A 15,609-nucleotide genomic window follows, 5' to 3' on the forward strand; every position below is an offset into this window, starting at 1 on the left:
TCTGGTATACTTAGTCCTTCATAGCAATGCAAGAACCTAAAAAATTCCCAATGGACTCTAGAGGCAAAACGCTTTCCACATCCAGAGAAAGAACTATGGAATTGTATTGCAGAATGAAGCAGACCATTTTCTCTTGTATTTTGTTTTGTTTTATGGTTTCTCCCATTCATCTTAATTCTTTTATGTAACATGACTAAGGTGAAAATGTATTTAATAAGAATGTATGTGTAGAACTTATATAAGATTGCATGCCATCTTGGGGAGGGAGTGGGGAAAGAAGGGGAGGGAGGGGAAAAAATCTTATATGGAAGTGATTGTAGAACACAAAACAAATAATTTTTTAAAAAATGAGGATACAGCAGCACTTTTTTCAGGTGCAGTCACTACTATTTTGCTTGTTTTTCTATGTTACAGGGGAGGATTCAATTCTGGGGTCAGTTGGGATCATATCCAGAAATAACTATGATCTAAAAAGGGCAGTAAAGCTTATTTTGAAGTAGATTGGTATATGGGAGGTATGATAAAGGGTCTTACGCTTGATATTAAAAGACATAAGACCAAGTCCCAGTTCTTTCACTACATGTCCATAGTAGGCCAAGTCATTTAATGTTTCTTCATCTATAAAATAGGAATAGTGTGCTTCCTACCTCATGTAAAGGTAATTTTAAAATTGCTACAAAAAGATGTCATTTTTGTTTAAAAACTGCCTAAGAAAAAAAGTTGTAGTTTCTGGAAGGAACCTGTAAGATAAAAATGAGCCACCTCATCCTTCTGTCATCAAAATGCTATCCTGATAAGTAGCTTAAATAGTAGATTAATAGTGGTTTATATTATCTAGTGTTCCTCAAGATAATTTCAGAAGAGTAGCTGAACAGCAAAATCACATGCAAAAAAATTTTTTAAAGGACAGGTAGGCTCAAAATGTATCATCCTTTACATGTCAATTGATACATACCACTGCCCCTCATGTGCCCAGGAAAATCGCTGTATCAGAAGCTATCCATAAGCATTTATTAAGCAGTCCATGTTCCAGTCGTTAGGGATACAACTAGGGGCAAAAATGACATAGTTCCTGCCCTCAAGGGGATCAGAGTCTATAAGCCATATGGTGTAGAGGGTAATACATTAGACTTTGAAATAAAAACACCTGGGTTTGCATCTGGGTTCTGACATTAACCAAGTGTGTGATCAGGGCCTCAATTTCCTCAGACAAAATAAGGAAAATACTTTCTAATTTAGTTTAGAAAGTTTATTGTAAAGGAAAGCACTTTTGTAAATTTATCTAAGGACTTACGTAAACGTGACCTACTATAAGTATGTTTGCTTCAACTTCTTGGAATAATTCCTGATAAACGAGAGTGCAAATACCAAGCATTTATGATTTACTACGTATAATCTTCTTGCCTAGAGCGTTAAACTTATAATGCATGCAGAAACTTATGGAAAACCTAGCTATGTATGTCTAAGTACATATTAGTCAACACTTAAGTGCCTATTACATGCCATTTATAACTCCACTGGGGTCATGAACATCAAAATGAGTAAATTCCTTCCTCGATGGGTACTGATCCATTCAGTAAACATAACGGAAAGAGAATTGGATTTGGAGTCAGACAACCAGTTCTGCTGCAACATGGTCACGTGACCTCAGCAAATCCCTTGGCCTAATTCTTAGTCCCCTTATTTGTAACACAGGAACAATAAGACTTATACTGCCTACCTTACAGGATTGTTGGAGAATACAGTAAGATATCTGTCAAAGTGTTTTAGAATTGTAAAGTGTTATATAAGTGTAAGTTATGATTATGATGATCATTAATATAGCGAGAGGCTAGGGAAAAAATGGGAAATTTCTTAAAGACCAAGACAGAACACATTCCCAGGAATACACAGATAACACAGAAGAATCAAATATCATACATTAGATTTCCATTAACTTTCTTAATTTTCATGGATGATTTTATTCTTAATATAAAAAATTAGGATAGCAGGATTTCCCAAGTATTGATTTATATTGTTCACAACCAGCATGTAAAAGTATAGTTTCACACAAAAAGGACTTTTCAATGATTCCCTAAACTGTTTTTCCAATTCTAATAATATTAAACTAAATACAGTAATAATTTAATACATTATGGTTAAATACACACAAAACTTACATATCCCGAGGTACGTAGCAGCACCTACAATCACGTGTGTAGATGCTGGCAGATATTTCCACAAAGAACAAAGTAAATTCTAAAAGCAAATTTTAAAGTACTGACATTTTTACTAAAATTCAGAGTGCCTGCATTTATACTCCTTTAAGTGTTTCAGAATTTAAATCCTTTCTGTGAAGATTAATTTTCCTAAAACTCAAACCATCAGTCTAGTAGGCCCAAAAGGTTTTTAATCAGAACCAAAAAAACTCTCAAATTATCTTAAGTTTTCACGTGAAACTTTGAAAATAAAATTGCTTTTGATATCCAGTGAAAGAAAATAAAACAGTCTTTTAAGAAATCTAATCTTAGGGAAAAAAATATGGAACTCTTTTCCTTTTTTTCCTTAAGAGAAACTGACAGCACTTTAAGAATACAAGCCAACACAGAGTATGTGGCAATCTATAAAATCATTATTTGTCTGAGAATTTGAAAGTAGCCAGGAAATTTGTTTTATGAATCACAAAACCAAAAAGGCTAATGTTTAGATTTCACATATCAAACTGTTATAATATAAAACTTCAGGGGCAAAAAGGAGACCAGAACATAAATACTTAGTTTAAATTGTCTTTATCACCACAAAAAGACAGGATGATCTGTATGGTTTGCAGGGTATTTTAGCTTCTTTCATGACGTTGTTAAAACCAATGAGCAATTTCAAGTTTAACAAAGTGAGGCAGGCAATTCAATACCTAAATACCACTTTCAGAATCCACAGTCAAAATAAAGGCAGTATTGAAGTGCTGTTCCAATTCCCATTGATAGTGTCAACTGGATGCAGGTAATAAAGTAATTGTAAGAAGTACTTGAATTATGTCAGGACCTTTCATTTTTAGCAAGGTGAAAAATACATAGCTCCAGTATACACACACTTGTCCTAAATGACAGGGGAACTTTGGAGAACATAAAAGATGTCAGGATCCATAGTTTGCTTCATCAAATGCTTTTCTAGCCCGTTTCAGTTCTTCATTCATAGTAAGCAAGTCTTTAACTCTGGCAAACTTCCTTGGGTCCTTTCGAATCAAGAAGACAATATCTTCCACCTGCACTCGACCTTGTCGCCCAATAGACATTGCTTTGTGAGTCTACCATGAAGATATGAAGAAACATAAGGAGTTCAATTACTTGAAAAATTATCCCTTAAGTTATCATTCCATCTTTCCCATCTATTTCCCACAATCAGGCAGAATAACTTGCTTCTAAAAAAGAGAGATCATTTTAAAAACTTTATCCAAACCTTAATCATTTCCTAGACTGTTAGGACACAACCTGAAAGATATCAGACCAGCACTGTCAATCCATAATATAGGTGGATAAGAGGAAAAAAACTGTCTATTTGGGGGCTGTTGAGCATCAATTTTTTCTTTAATGTTACTTCATTTGTTTCTCTCCAGATACGCTGTATTCTCCTTTCTTCCTAAATTCTTTCTATTTTATATTTTTCATCCTCCATACCCCACCCACTTGTTGCAGGTTCCTGCCATTTTTGGGGGGCAAGGGGAATATAGTTTCAAATTTCTAAAAAAATAAATGAAGTAGATTCAGTACCTTTATGTCTCTTTAAATACTGAGCTAATGAAAAAACAAGAGTGGAATGCAAACATAAGCACAGCTTTCCACTTTCACTGATCATTTAAGAAGTACAGAATATTTCTCAAACTCTGTGCTTTCTGAAGATTGTCCTTCTTCACATTCATGGTGTAGTAGAAAGAGTACTGGACCTCACTCTAAGTAGAAATCTGAGTTCTAATCCTGTGTCCAACATAGTGGTTGTGTGACCGTGGCCAACCCACTAAACCAAAACTTGATTCCTTATCTGTAAAACGAGAATAATATTTGTATTATCTATAATGTGTATGAGGCTCAAGTGAGACAAGAAACAAAGCTTTCTGAAAATCTTAAAGAACTGCATGTCATGTACTATTAATACTTATATGTGTGTATTATTTATACAGTAACCTGTATAAATAGGGTAATATGTAAATAAAATGAGATAATGTATAAGAAATTGTTTTACAGACTTTAAAACTCAATAAAAATGTAAGATGTTAAAATTTTCTAATTTATAAATACAACTTCTCTCATGTTTATAAAGCACTTTCTTCACAGCAATCCTGTAAGGCAGAAAACACTAATACCACTATGCCCACTGTACAGATAAAAAGTGAGGCACAGATAAATTAAGTAACTTGTCCAGGGTCATATAGTTAGTGTCAAAAAAAATGGGATTTGAGTCCACGATTCTTAATTTTAAATGCTTTTCAAATTCTGTCACACTGTCTCTGATACATCAATGGAAAAGGGATTCTAAACCTCGGGTTCAGGGATCCCCAAGGAGATTTATGGAGAAACTTCAGGGAGTCTATGAACTTGGAAAGAAAAAAAAAACTGCATTTTTATTTTCACAAACTTTAAATTGCAATTTAGCATTTCCTTCGATTATTTTAAGACATGATTCTGAGAAGGGCCACATAGGCTTCACCAAAGTGACAGAGGAGTCCAGGAAAGAGGATAGGAGAAGAACTCTCAGGTGTTTGAAGATGGCTACTCCAAAGATGAGTAACACAGATGCCAAAAGTAAGAACAGCTTTCAGCTCTGTACTATCGTACTTATTGGCTGGCTATACACAATTCTCTAAACTAAAAGAAAACTATCAGAAGTTCTTTAGATTACACTGCTTTCTTTAATGCTTTACAATGACTTGCAATAGTAGCCCTTCGAAAACTTCTACTGTGTGGAATATTAGTCCCATTTAAAACCCAACATTTCAGGTTCACTTTTCAAATAATTAGCCAATCAATTATTAAAAATATCTTACCATTTCAGTGATGAATTCTATGACAAGGTCTTCCAGAATATCCACTGACTCAGTGTAAGGATTTTGGTCATCACCAAAGCCATACATCATACACCTCACTGTGAAAGAATAAAATATTAATAAATTTATTTGAATACATACAGCCTTTTCCTAGAGTATGTAGACACTCCAAACAAACTGCCTTCCAAGTTCCATATTATGTGCTTATTTACATAATCCCATAGGATTTATAGTTGGAATAGACCTTCAAAACCATCTAGTTCAATCTTCAGTTTACAGATGAGGAAACTGAGACGAAAAGAAGTGGTAAAGCTGGGATCCAAATCCAGTAGTTTCCATTGTACTATAGCACTTTCTATCAATAAATGCAGGGCACAGTTTTCCTAAAATATATTTTATGTTCCTCTATAAAGTCCTACTCTGATATCTCTTTGTGGTATGGAAGTGACTCCAAGTACTCAAAGGCTGAGGCAGTAAAATACAAGCTTTGGTAAACTTTTACTGTGTTGAGAAGGCTATAAGTATGGTCCCTGCAACACACTATTTATTTTCCAAGGATCAGCCTGATTAAGTATGGAGAGCTCTTCAACAATAAGATTTGGCTATGAACTCTTTAGCCACAACAAAGAAAAATTTTAAATGGCCCTCAGTCCCAAGGAAGCCCCTTCTGAATCTTCAGTGACAGCAACAGAAAGTCAGAAAAGGGATGTGAAGAATCAATCTTTAAACCATCTGTAAACATTAACTTCTTTTCTGGTACTCTTAAGTATGAGATCATTACCCAGAGAACAAGTTGAAACACCACAAAAGGAAGCTGTAGGAAAGACAAATACAGGAAATGTTTGAGTCAATCTTTTAGAGCATCCAAAAGCAACAAAAAATATCATTTTGTAGGACACTTGATCATCATGCGCTACAAATTAAATTAGCTTATACGTGTGACTTCAATGTGAAGATGTGCATAGGAAAAGATAATGAAAAAATGTTGGAAAACAATTCAAGAGTAAGAAATGAGTATGGTCAAAAGCTGGTCATAAACCTATACTGAAGACTCATGCTAACATATCTTTGGATACTTTCTGTAGGAAGAGAGCCAGATAATGCTAGAGAAATGGTGAGCATCAAAATTTTTTTTAAAAATTTTAATTTTTGTTTTGCCAACAGAAAGGAAAAAACTAGTTACCAACATGTGAATCATTTCCAACTCAGCTGTCTATATACAGTCACCACTCTACTTGTTTAAGTGAAAAAAATCACAAATCAAAAGAAAGAATAAAATGACATGGTATGAAATTGAGGCAATTCCAACTTGATCTTTCAAAGCATGCTACTGATGCTATAAAGTGGTAAAATGAATAAAACTGTACCATCATTATCATCATTTCCTGAGCAAGTTTAACCGATGTAAGTCAAATGCCACAGGAATAGCAAAGGAGCCTAGAACCTGCCACATCCTGAGATAACTTGATCTCGCTAAGTAGAGCAGCCAAAGGCAGCACAGGTTTATAACAGAAGCTTGTTTGTAAGATTTCACAGAAAATGGTAGGAGATTATGAGCAAAGCTGTCTCATAAAACAGACAGAAATAGTGGGGAGAAAAATACGTAAGGTCAGGCCAGATAATCTTGAAAGAATTTGTAGATGATACGGGGAAGGTCAACAAATAGGAAGACATAATTAACTCTGCAGATATTTTTAAAAACAAATTCTCTCTCCATCAATGACAGCAGAGCCACCACAAATGACTACAGCCTCTACCATGAAGAAATAGAAACAGCACAAAGAAAACAAAGAGAAACTCCATCAAATAGGCACAAAAGAGTTCTAGGCTGTAAATGACACAATTCAGAGGGTGACGAGGGATCGATTCTCAAGATATCTTAAATAAAAAACTATCATCAACTCTTGGAACTTGGAAAACCTCTTTTACTTCTTGTAACTAAAAAAGGAAGTCAAGAAAATACCCATAACTACTGAGCCATACACCTACTTTTCCATCTCTACACAATCTTTATGAGAATAATACATGTATACTGAGAAGATCCTTGATGAAGGTATGATTAAGGATCAGGCTTTTGCAGCAGATCATATCTTTTCAATAAAAAACTGATAGGTTGGTGGTATCAAATTTAATTCCCTACATGCATACTGACTTAGAAAACACAAATTAACATTGTCTGTGTTATGCTGTACTTTTATTTATTTTGTTAAACATTTCCCAATTAGATTTTAATCTAGTTGGAACTTGAGGAGGGCAGCAAGTTTGACACCTCTGATGTAGAAAATAAAAGATCCTAACATGCTTATTTGTTGATTATTTCAAAGCATCTGATTCAGCAGAGCAAAATGCTTCCTTAAAGATTTTCCCCAAAGAAGTGTGCCCCATGCATGTCAAAATTGAACAAAACTGCTCAAAAGGTGTAACAAAGATAACTGCTTGACAAACCTTTGATTATAAATGTTAAGTGAGACATGCTCACCAAGACATCTGTCAGCATCAGAATTCAAATGAAAGAGGGATTCTCCTTGAAGAAGGTTTATGAGAGGATATACAACAAGAGTTAGACACAATGATGTGTAGGTAAGCTGCAATCTTCACCTCTGGAGGTAGTACCTATATTGATTAGACAGTCACTTATGGATTAAAGAAGTATTTTAAGTTTGTGCCCATTTCCATTTTGTGGTTTGTCAACCATATTAAGATAGAACAGTGTCTAACTTATTTTTAAACAATATAAAGATACAGACTTTGTTTAGTTTCTGTATAACTGGTTTCACGTATTATAAGGACAAACAAAGGGGAACCCAAAGACATTCCTATCTCTTCTCTGCTGACGCTTAAACAAGGGTGGGGAACCTGCAGCATGAACATTTGAGGTCATATGTGACCCTTTAGGTCCTCAAGTGCAGCCCTTTGTCTGAATCCAAACTGCCCAAAACTAATCCCCTTAATAAAAGGATTTATTTTGTAAAACTTAGAGTCAAGCAAAAAGCCCAACCCAAGAACCTAGAAAGCCACATGTGGCCTTGGGGCTAAAGGTTCCCCACACCTGGCACAGACCCTGCTGCTGCCTGGAATTTTCCCCTTAATTCTTTCTCAGCCTGATACCTTTCCCAATGCGTGCCTTTCCTGGCTATCTTCACACAGTTATATAGGAAGCATGAAGATCAGGGTAGGGGAGAGGTATGTTCCTGATATTCAAAGCTTGAATTCTAAATGCTTTCTTACAGAAGTATTATTATCAAGGATGGGTATTACTACCAAGGGTGGTTAAGTTGGCATCACTGAGGTACATTATGGGCAAGACAATTTATGATTTTGTTGTGGGTGAATTATAAACCTTCTATAATTAAGAATACAGTTGACAGTTGCTATGGCTGAAAAAAATTAATCATCCAGTGGACAATCTGGTGATAAGATTCTCTAAACTTACCTGAACTGGTCTTTAAATAACAGGCATACAATCTATTTTCAGACCTGTACATGAAGGCTTTGTAGCTTGCTAGGACCTACCAGAGCTTACAGTCCACTGGCACAGCTTTCAAGAAGTGAGGATTGCCGTCATAAAATAATGGGTCATCACAGCAAGATATTAGTGGAGTACATTAGAAGTCAAATAGGCTTTTATAGATGGCTTGAGACCTGTAAATCACTATTTATAGCATAACTTCTAAGGAAAGATTCTTTTTGTTCCCAGCAACAAACTAGTAACTTATAAAGCACAACCCATTTTTAATTTAGAGAATGCCTATATATGTTCATCTTCAATGCATGACATCCACAATCAAAATACTAAATATAATACTTACATTCTTTAGAGAAAAGTCTTTTCCTTTTACCCTGTCCACCATCTGCTCCTCCTCCTACATCTTCAGTATCTTCCTCAAACTAGAAGAGTTTAAAGAATTGAGATAAAGAAGATTTTTTAAATGTTTAATAAAAAATTTATTTTCAAAAATGAACTAAAATTGGAAGGCATCTAATAGGTCATGGATGCAAATAACCATTTCTATATCCACACAGAAATCTCTTTACAATGTAGAACCCTAAAATCCTGAAACTAAATACAATAAGCCTTAATTTGGTGAACAAATGGTTTACCCAGCTGTTGCATGAGTGAAGGGAAGATTAGAATGTAATAGGGCTATTCATTTTCCTGTTGAATAGTTAAATGTATTTTGTAATAATGAGAAAAAAATAACATACACATAATGCTATATAAACAGCTAAAACATATGTGCTTTATATACATTAGCTAATGTGGAGAGATGAAGGATTTGGGTGACTTCATCTATCCAAGTAATTCTTGGTGTAGAGACTCCTTGTTTTACTAAAGTAGGTTAGTGACTTATCTCGTGTAACTTAATGAATAGAGAACTGGCTGGGGTACTGAGATTAGGTTAAATGACCTGCCCACAATTACAGTCAGTGTGTACAGTTTTCCCTTTTTTTCAAAAAAAATTTTTTAAATCTGTCTCTTAACTTTCAATCATTAATCTTGTTTTGTCCTCTGCAGCACAAAAAAAAGTCTTTTTTTTTCCTGAGTGCCTTTCAAATCTTTGAAAAGAGCTATCCATGTCTTTCCTTAGTTTTCCCTAAGCAAAGCACACCAAGTTTTCAAACTTTCCTTTTATGGCAGTGATGTACTGGAAAGTACAGTGGACTTCGGAGTCAGAAAACTCCCAAGTTTTCTGGCTTTGCCTTTTACTATGTGCTCTTAAGCAAGTCTTTCTGTCATCCTTAAACTAAGGGTACCAGATGATATCTAAGCTCCTTCTGTCATTTTATGCAAACCATTCCAAACCTCTCACTATTCTTATCACTTTCATCTAGATGAATTCCCATCTGTTGATGCCCCTCTTAAAATAATGTGGTTGAAACTAGGATATCCTAGGTTGAATATCTTGTCGTCTAGATGAATTCCATACAATTTTAGAGGTCGGGCAGTCCTCAGAAATCATCTAGTCCAATACTCTCATTTTGTAAAGGATGAAACTGAGACCTTGATATGCTAAATGAATGTTTCACGGCCAGAGAGGGAAACTCAAATCAGAAAAGAGTTCTCCTGATTCCCACAGGTTTACAGTCAGAAACAACATTTAGTATCATCTCCGAATAATGCATATACACAGAGGCTTTTAAGATTAAAAGGCTTTTTTTTCCCACAATGATCCTGGCAGGGAATTATCAAACAACCAACATTCATTCATTATTCTGCCTGTCACGTGCTAGGCACTGTGTTTGACGCTAGGGATGTGAAAGCAAAAATGAATAGTCTCTACCCTCAAAAAACTTAGGTCCCATGGGGGGAACAGATAACTTGTGCCTATACAAATACGTTCAAAATATAGACACAAAATACAACACACTAGCAGGGGATCCGAAAAAGCTTTAATCAGGAGGTAGCTGCTTAATTCAAGTAAATACTATAAGTAACGTCTTTCCCTTTATGTAGAGAAAGAAAGGAGTTCGTTCAAAGCCCAAAGGAGTTAAAAGAGACTCGGCCAAAATCACGCGCCCTTGGACTCCACAAATACACCGGGTCTTTTCCACGACACTGAGAACAGAAAGAGTATCGCGGCTTTCGGCGGCCTCTCCCCACGTCTGTGGGCAATGTTGTGCAGGCATCACTGACTGCTGGGGCATTTTTCTACGCCGCCCGCACAAATCCAGTTCCACAGTGAACCGAGGGAGAAGGGGTAATGTGGAAGCCGGGCACGCAGTGCAGAGAAGCGACCGCGAGCTCCCGGGGCTCCCCGGCCTTGGGCCTCAGCACGCTCCCGCCCGCACACGCTTCTAGGCCCTAGCGGCCGGGGGCCGCTGCTCGCTCCGAGCTGCGGAAAGCGGAGAGGAGGTGAGAGAGGGAGGCCTGCTCACTCACAGTAGGGTCCTCCTCCTCATCAGCCATCCCGTCCCCGGCTCCAACCGTCAGAAATTCCTCTCTTGCTCGGAGGGCGGGGGAACTCGCGAGCTTCCGCTTCCGTCCTTCCGCTTCCTCACTTCTTGCTTCCTCACCTCCACGTCAGAACCGCATCATCTGATCGAACCGCTCCTTGCTGCTCGGGAGAAGGCGCGCACACGCGGAAGTAGAAGCACGTCTCGACACGCACGCGCACGCATGCCTGGGTCTCTGATTCGTCAGAGACGAATGGGGAGGGGCTTAGGCGCGTGACCCTCAGTGATTTGAAAAAAATCTCTCAATCAGCCAGTTGTGGATTGGGGGACGGGGAGACTCGGCAGGGATGCGAATATAAAAGCTGGAGAATCCCTCCTTTCCAGTTTAGTGACAAGCAGCAGGAAATCTAGAGGCAGGGTGCCCTGAGACATCCTTGGGAGCCTTCTGTCCCTACACACAAAGTGGGAAATGACCTCCAGGGCGCCGCTGGATGGTGGAAAGATCCCGGACTTGGGTTAGAGCGGAATAACGGGGTGCCCAGGAAAGACTAGCATTTTCAGAACTATCCATCCACCTTTGGAGCCCACCTTTTACCTGGGACGCCATGAGCAGCGCCTGTTCGGGGTAGCTGACCCCTCCGATGACCCTCAGTGAGTTACGTGAAGGCCTACCCTGGTGCAGCCCGAAGAGGAGAGCAGTGTGTTCCAGCTCTCAGGAAGGTGGCTGAAGCAGACCCTGTGGAGGCCTTAGAGCTGGGTCAGACATCAGAGACGCCAAGGTCACCCGCTGCATAGCTAGTCCTCCTGACTTTTGTCTTGCGGCTGGACTTGGATGACTCTGGAAGAGAGAGTGAGGCTGACCACTTTATGCAACTCTGCCTCACTTAAATCCAGTTTACTCCTAAGTCAAGACGGCAGAAGTCATCACCGCCATGATGCCCCTGGTCCTTTTCAAAAGGGAAGGATGGACCACCTAACAATAAGGGGAATGCATACAGATAGCTATAAAACTGGCAATTGCAAATACGAGTAGTAGGAGTACCTGGAGAAATTTGAGGGGAGAGAAATCCCTTTCAGACTGGAAAGTAATGTGTGCGGGTGAGAGCTGTATTTTCTGCAGCTTGAAAAAAATAAAAAGTAAAGGCTTGTTTTGGTTTGTTTTGAGAAAGGTAATTTGGGATTGCATTTTTTTATCTGACTTGGAGAAGAATTGTAGAGAGACTTCTACATTCCCATCAAGAAAGTTCCAATATGAACTTAGAGAAGTTCTTTACCACTTTGTCCTGTAAGGCAGGCTAGGTGGTATGTAGTGCAAGACTCAGAGTGGGGAAAACCTGAATTTGAATGCTGCCTCAAATACTTAAGTTGTATGACACTGAGAAAGTCGCTTGCCTTCTCTGTTCCTCAGTTTCCTCATCTGCAAAATAGCCTCTACTTGCCAGGATTGTTGTGAGGTTAAAATGAGATCATATATGTCAAATACTTTGCAAGCCTTAATGCACTATGTAAATTCTGTTATCATTATTTCCCTGAAAGTTACAGTTTCCATTTATGCTCCTAATTTTCTGTCTTTGTGTATATTTGCACGTGTCTTTTACCTATTAGGTTGTTGTTCAGTCACTTCAGTCATGTTTGAGTCTTCATGACTTTGTGTAGAGGTCTTTTGGCAAAGATGCTGGGGTGGTTTGCCATTTCCTTCTGCAGTTCACTTTACAGATGAGGAAACTGAGGCAAACAGGGGGAAGTGACTTGCTCAGGTCACATAACTAGTAAATGTCTGAGGCCAGATTTGAACTCAGAAACATGAGTCTTCTTAACTTCAGGCCTGGCACTGTACTTCACCACCTAGCTGCCCACTTGTTATATATCCTAATTCTAGTCTTCTGATCCTTAAGATATGTGACTCTTTTTAACGTAAGAAGATGTAAAACTATTTTAACAAAAATATGTGTTTTTGTATATTCATAATATGAGAGGTAGTACAATATAGTGGAGAAAGTGGCAACCTAGGGTTCAAGATGACCTGAATTTAAATTCCCCTGACATTTACCTACTATATAACCTATCAGTGTCCCAGGCTATTTTCTAAGACTATAAACTGACGAATAGTTGCTTGTCTAAATTGAGAGAGTTTCTTCACTGTTATCTCCCTATGCTCTCAGATGAAATCATATGTCTGGGACCCCCCAAAAAGTATTTACCTATACATGTATGCATGTATATGCATATATATGCATATATGTATATATACATATATGTATCTATAACAAATGTATATGAGTTACTATTAGAAGGTAACTAATGTCTTCAGGCAAAGTAACTATCTGATCTAATTACCATTTTTACCAGAAGTGATCAAGCACTCACAATAAGAATTTGTTAAGTCTCAATCATGTGCCAGGCACTGTACTAATCACTGGGGGAATGCAAAGACCGAGGAAAAACAGCTCTGCCCCTCAAGGAACTCCCATTGTAGTGGGGAAGACAAGATGCACCTGAATAGATACATAGAGATAGCCCAGTTGAAAGGTAACCTTGAAAGTTTCTAGCAGCTGGGGAGTGAGAAGGGAGGATTGGGAAAGTTCTACTACCTAAGATGAGATTTGAGTTGGATCTTAAAGAAAGCCAGGAAAATTAAGGCATAGGTGAGGAGAGAGGACAGGCATTCTAGGAATGAAGGATGGGCAATGCAGAGATGTGCAGTGAGGAGCTGGAACGTGATATGAGGATATGAGAAAAATAGCAAGTGTGGGTCCACATAGCCAGATTTTAGAGGATGTGAAGAGGAGTGAGGTGTAAGAAGATGAATGATAGGAAGGGGCCAGGTTATGAAGATCTTTAAAAGTCAAAGAAATGACCTTATTATTTGATCCTGGAGCTTAAAGGGATCCACTGGAGTAGGTGGGGGTAATGATCAGACCTCCTTTGAGGAAAATCACTTTGTTAGCTATGTGCAGGGTGGACTGGAATAAGGAGAGCCTTGAGACAGGGACAGTAACTAGAAGGCTTTTGCAGTAGTCTTGGTGAAGGTGAGGAAGGTCTAAACTATGGTGGTAGCTGTGTGAATAGAGACAGAAGACCTATGGGATAACTTTCTCATGACCTGCTCCATCTCATCTGAGTAAAGAGATGGTCATATCCTTGATCTGACCATTACCTACAAGTGTATTGCTTTCATGTTCATGAACTCTGAGATACTATTATCTGATCATAATCTATTGTAATTCTACCTCTCCATCCCTGTTGCCTCTTTCCAGCTGAGCCATCTCCACTAATCCTGATGAATATCTGGTTACTGGACCCAGATGGCTCAGGAGGAGAAAGTGAGGTTAGTGGCCTTGCACCACCCTCCCTTACTCAAAACAAAGTCAAGTGCAAGTCATGTCTTCATTTCTCTGATGTCATGGTGTTCAGCAAAAACAAAGGATGAACACAACCTGTGAGTAGACTGAGCTACCTGAGTGGGGACCCAGCTCACACTCTCCCTTCTGTCTCCCTTTCCCCTTCCTTTGAGGTTTACTGGCTAGATGTCCTTTCTTCCTTCCTTCCTTTCTTTTCTTCCTTCATAGAACCTTAAATCCAGTGCATTCTGAAGCCTCTACTTCATGACCAGCTTAGACTGATTATCAATAGTAACAGTTTCTGTTCCCTCCCAGGTTGATTTAGTTATTTTTTCTTTGTTCATTAAAAGGGCCATTCCCTGACTACTTCTTAAAGAAGCCTGTTCACTCAATGGACATTACTTCCCTATGAGTACCTGAAAAGGTCAGCCGAAGAAGGCCAAGGTCTCCCATTGTGTCCTAGACCATCTCCAATCATCCTGATGAATATCTGGTCACTTGACCTAGATTGGCTCAGGAGGAGAAAGTGAGGTTGGTGACCTTGCACAGCCCTCCCTCAATCAAAACAAAGTCAAGTGCAAGTCATATCATCATTTCTCTGGTGTCATGGTCTTCTTCCAAAACAGAGGACAAACACAAGCCTCTTTCCAACCTCCAATCCCTCAACCCCTCAATTTCCTAAGATATAACCTCTGCAATAACTACCATCCCTTCCCCATCCTGACCCTTTGGTGAATCAGTTCAACTCTACACTGTGCACTACTCGAGTCCTCTGCCCCCTTATAATTTTGCCCTGCAGAGCCTGGGCACCTAGGTGGCAAAGTGGATAGAATACCAGACCTGAAGTCAGGAAGACACTTACTAGCTGTGTGACCCTGGGCAAGTCACTTAACCCCATCTGCCTCAGTTCCTCGTTTGTAAAATGAGCTAGAGGAGGAAGTGGAGAACTACTCCAGTATTTTTGCCAAGAAAACCTCAAATGGGGTCATGAAGACTTGCATACAACTGAAACGATTGAACAATAATAACAGAAGAGCCTTAGCTTTGGATTATTCCCATCATCCACTGTCATTACTCCTATATACATGCTACTACTAAATGAAGCTAGAAAAAAAATCATGAAACTGCACTGACGGGATCCATTACATATGTGTAACTGGGCTTTTACTGTGGCAAGACAATCCATGTACACCTTGCTAATTAATTCACTCTCCCACTTACCACAGTGGCTTTTCCAAACCTTTTTACCCTTCCTCAAACTTCCCATGGCACTTCTTTCCCTCACTCTTTCAACTGAGAACTTTGCCTTATACTTCACTGAAAAAGTTGAGACTATTCACCAAAATCCCTATTTTT

The 15,609-nt window shown here is 38.5% G+C and overlaps 1 protein-coding gene across 2 annotated transcripts; it reads right to left on the bottom strand.

The window, feature by feature from the left end:
* Positions 1-1,932: 1,932 nt before the first annotated feature.
* On the bottom strand, positions 1,933-11,126 carry TAF13 (TATA-box binding protein associated factor 13). Of its 2 annotated transcripts, XM_072644221.1 has the most exons (5): positions 10,899-11,094; positions 8,827-8,905; positions 5,799-5,831; positions 5,018-5,115; positions 1,933-3,283 (listed from the first exon to the last, which is right to left on the bottom strand). In XM_072644221.1, exons 1-5 carry the CDS (start codon positions 10,923-10,925, stop codon positions 3,113-3,115), a joined length of 408 nt encoding a protein of 135 aa, XP_072500322.1. In that variant the 5' UTR covers positions 10,926-11,094; the 3' UTR covers positions 1,933-3,112. The 2 variants fall into 2 exon arrangements, with proteins under 2 accessions (XP_072500322.1, XP_072500323.1); XM_072644222.1 differs by lacking the exon at positions 5,799-5,831 and having other exon boundaries at positions 10,899-11,126.
* Between the last annotated feature and the right edge of the window lie 4,483 nt (positions 11,127-15,609).

Source organism: Notamacropus eugenii, chromosome 2 (assembly GCF_028372415.1).
Source record: "Notamacropus eugenii isolate mMacEug1 chromosome 2, mMacEug1.pri_v2, whole genome shotgun sequence".
NCBI lineage: Eukaryota > Metazoa > Chordata > Mammalia > Diprotodontia > Macropodidae > Notamacropus > Notamacropus eugenii.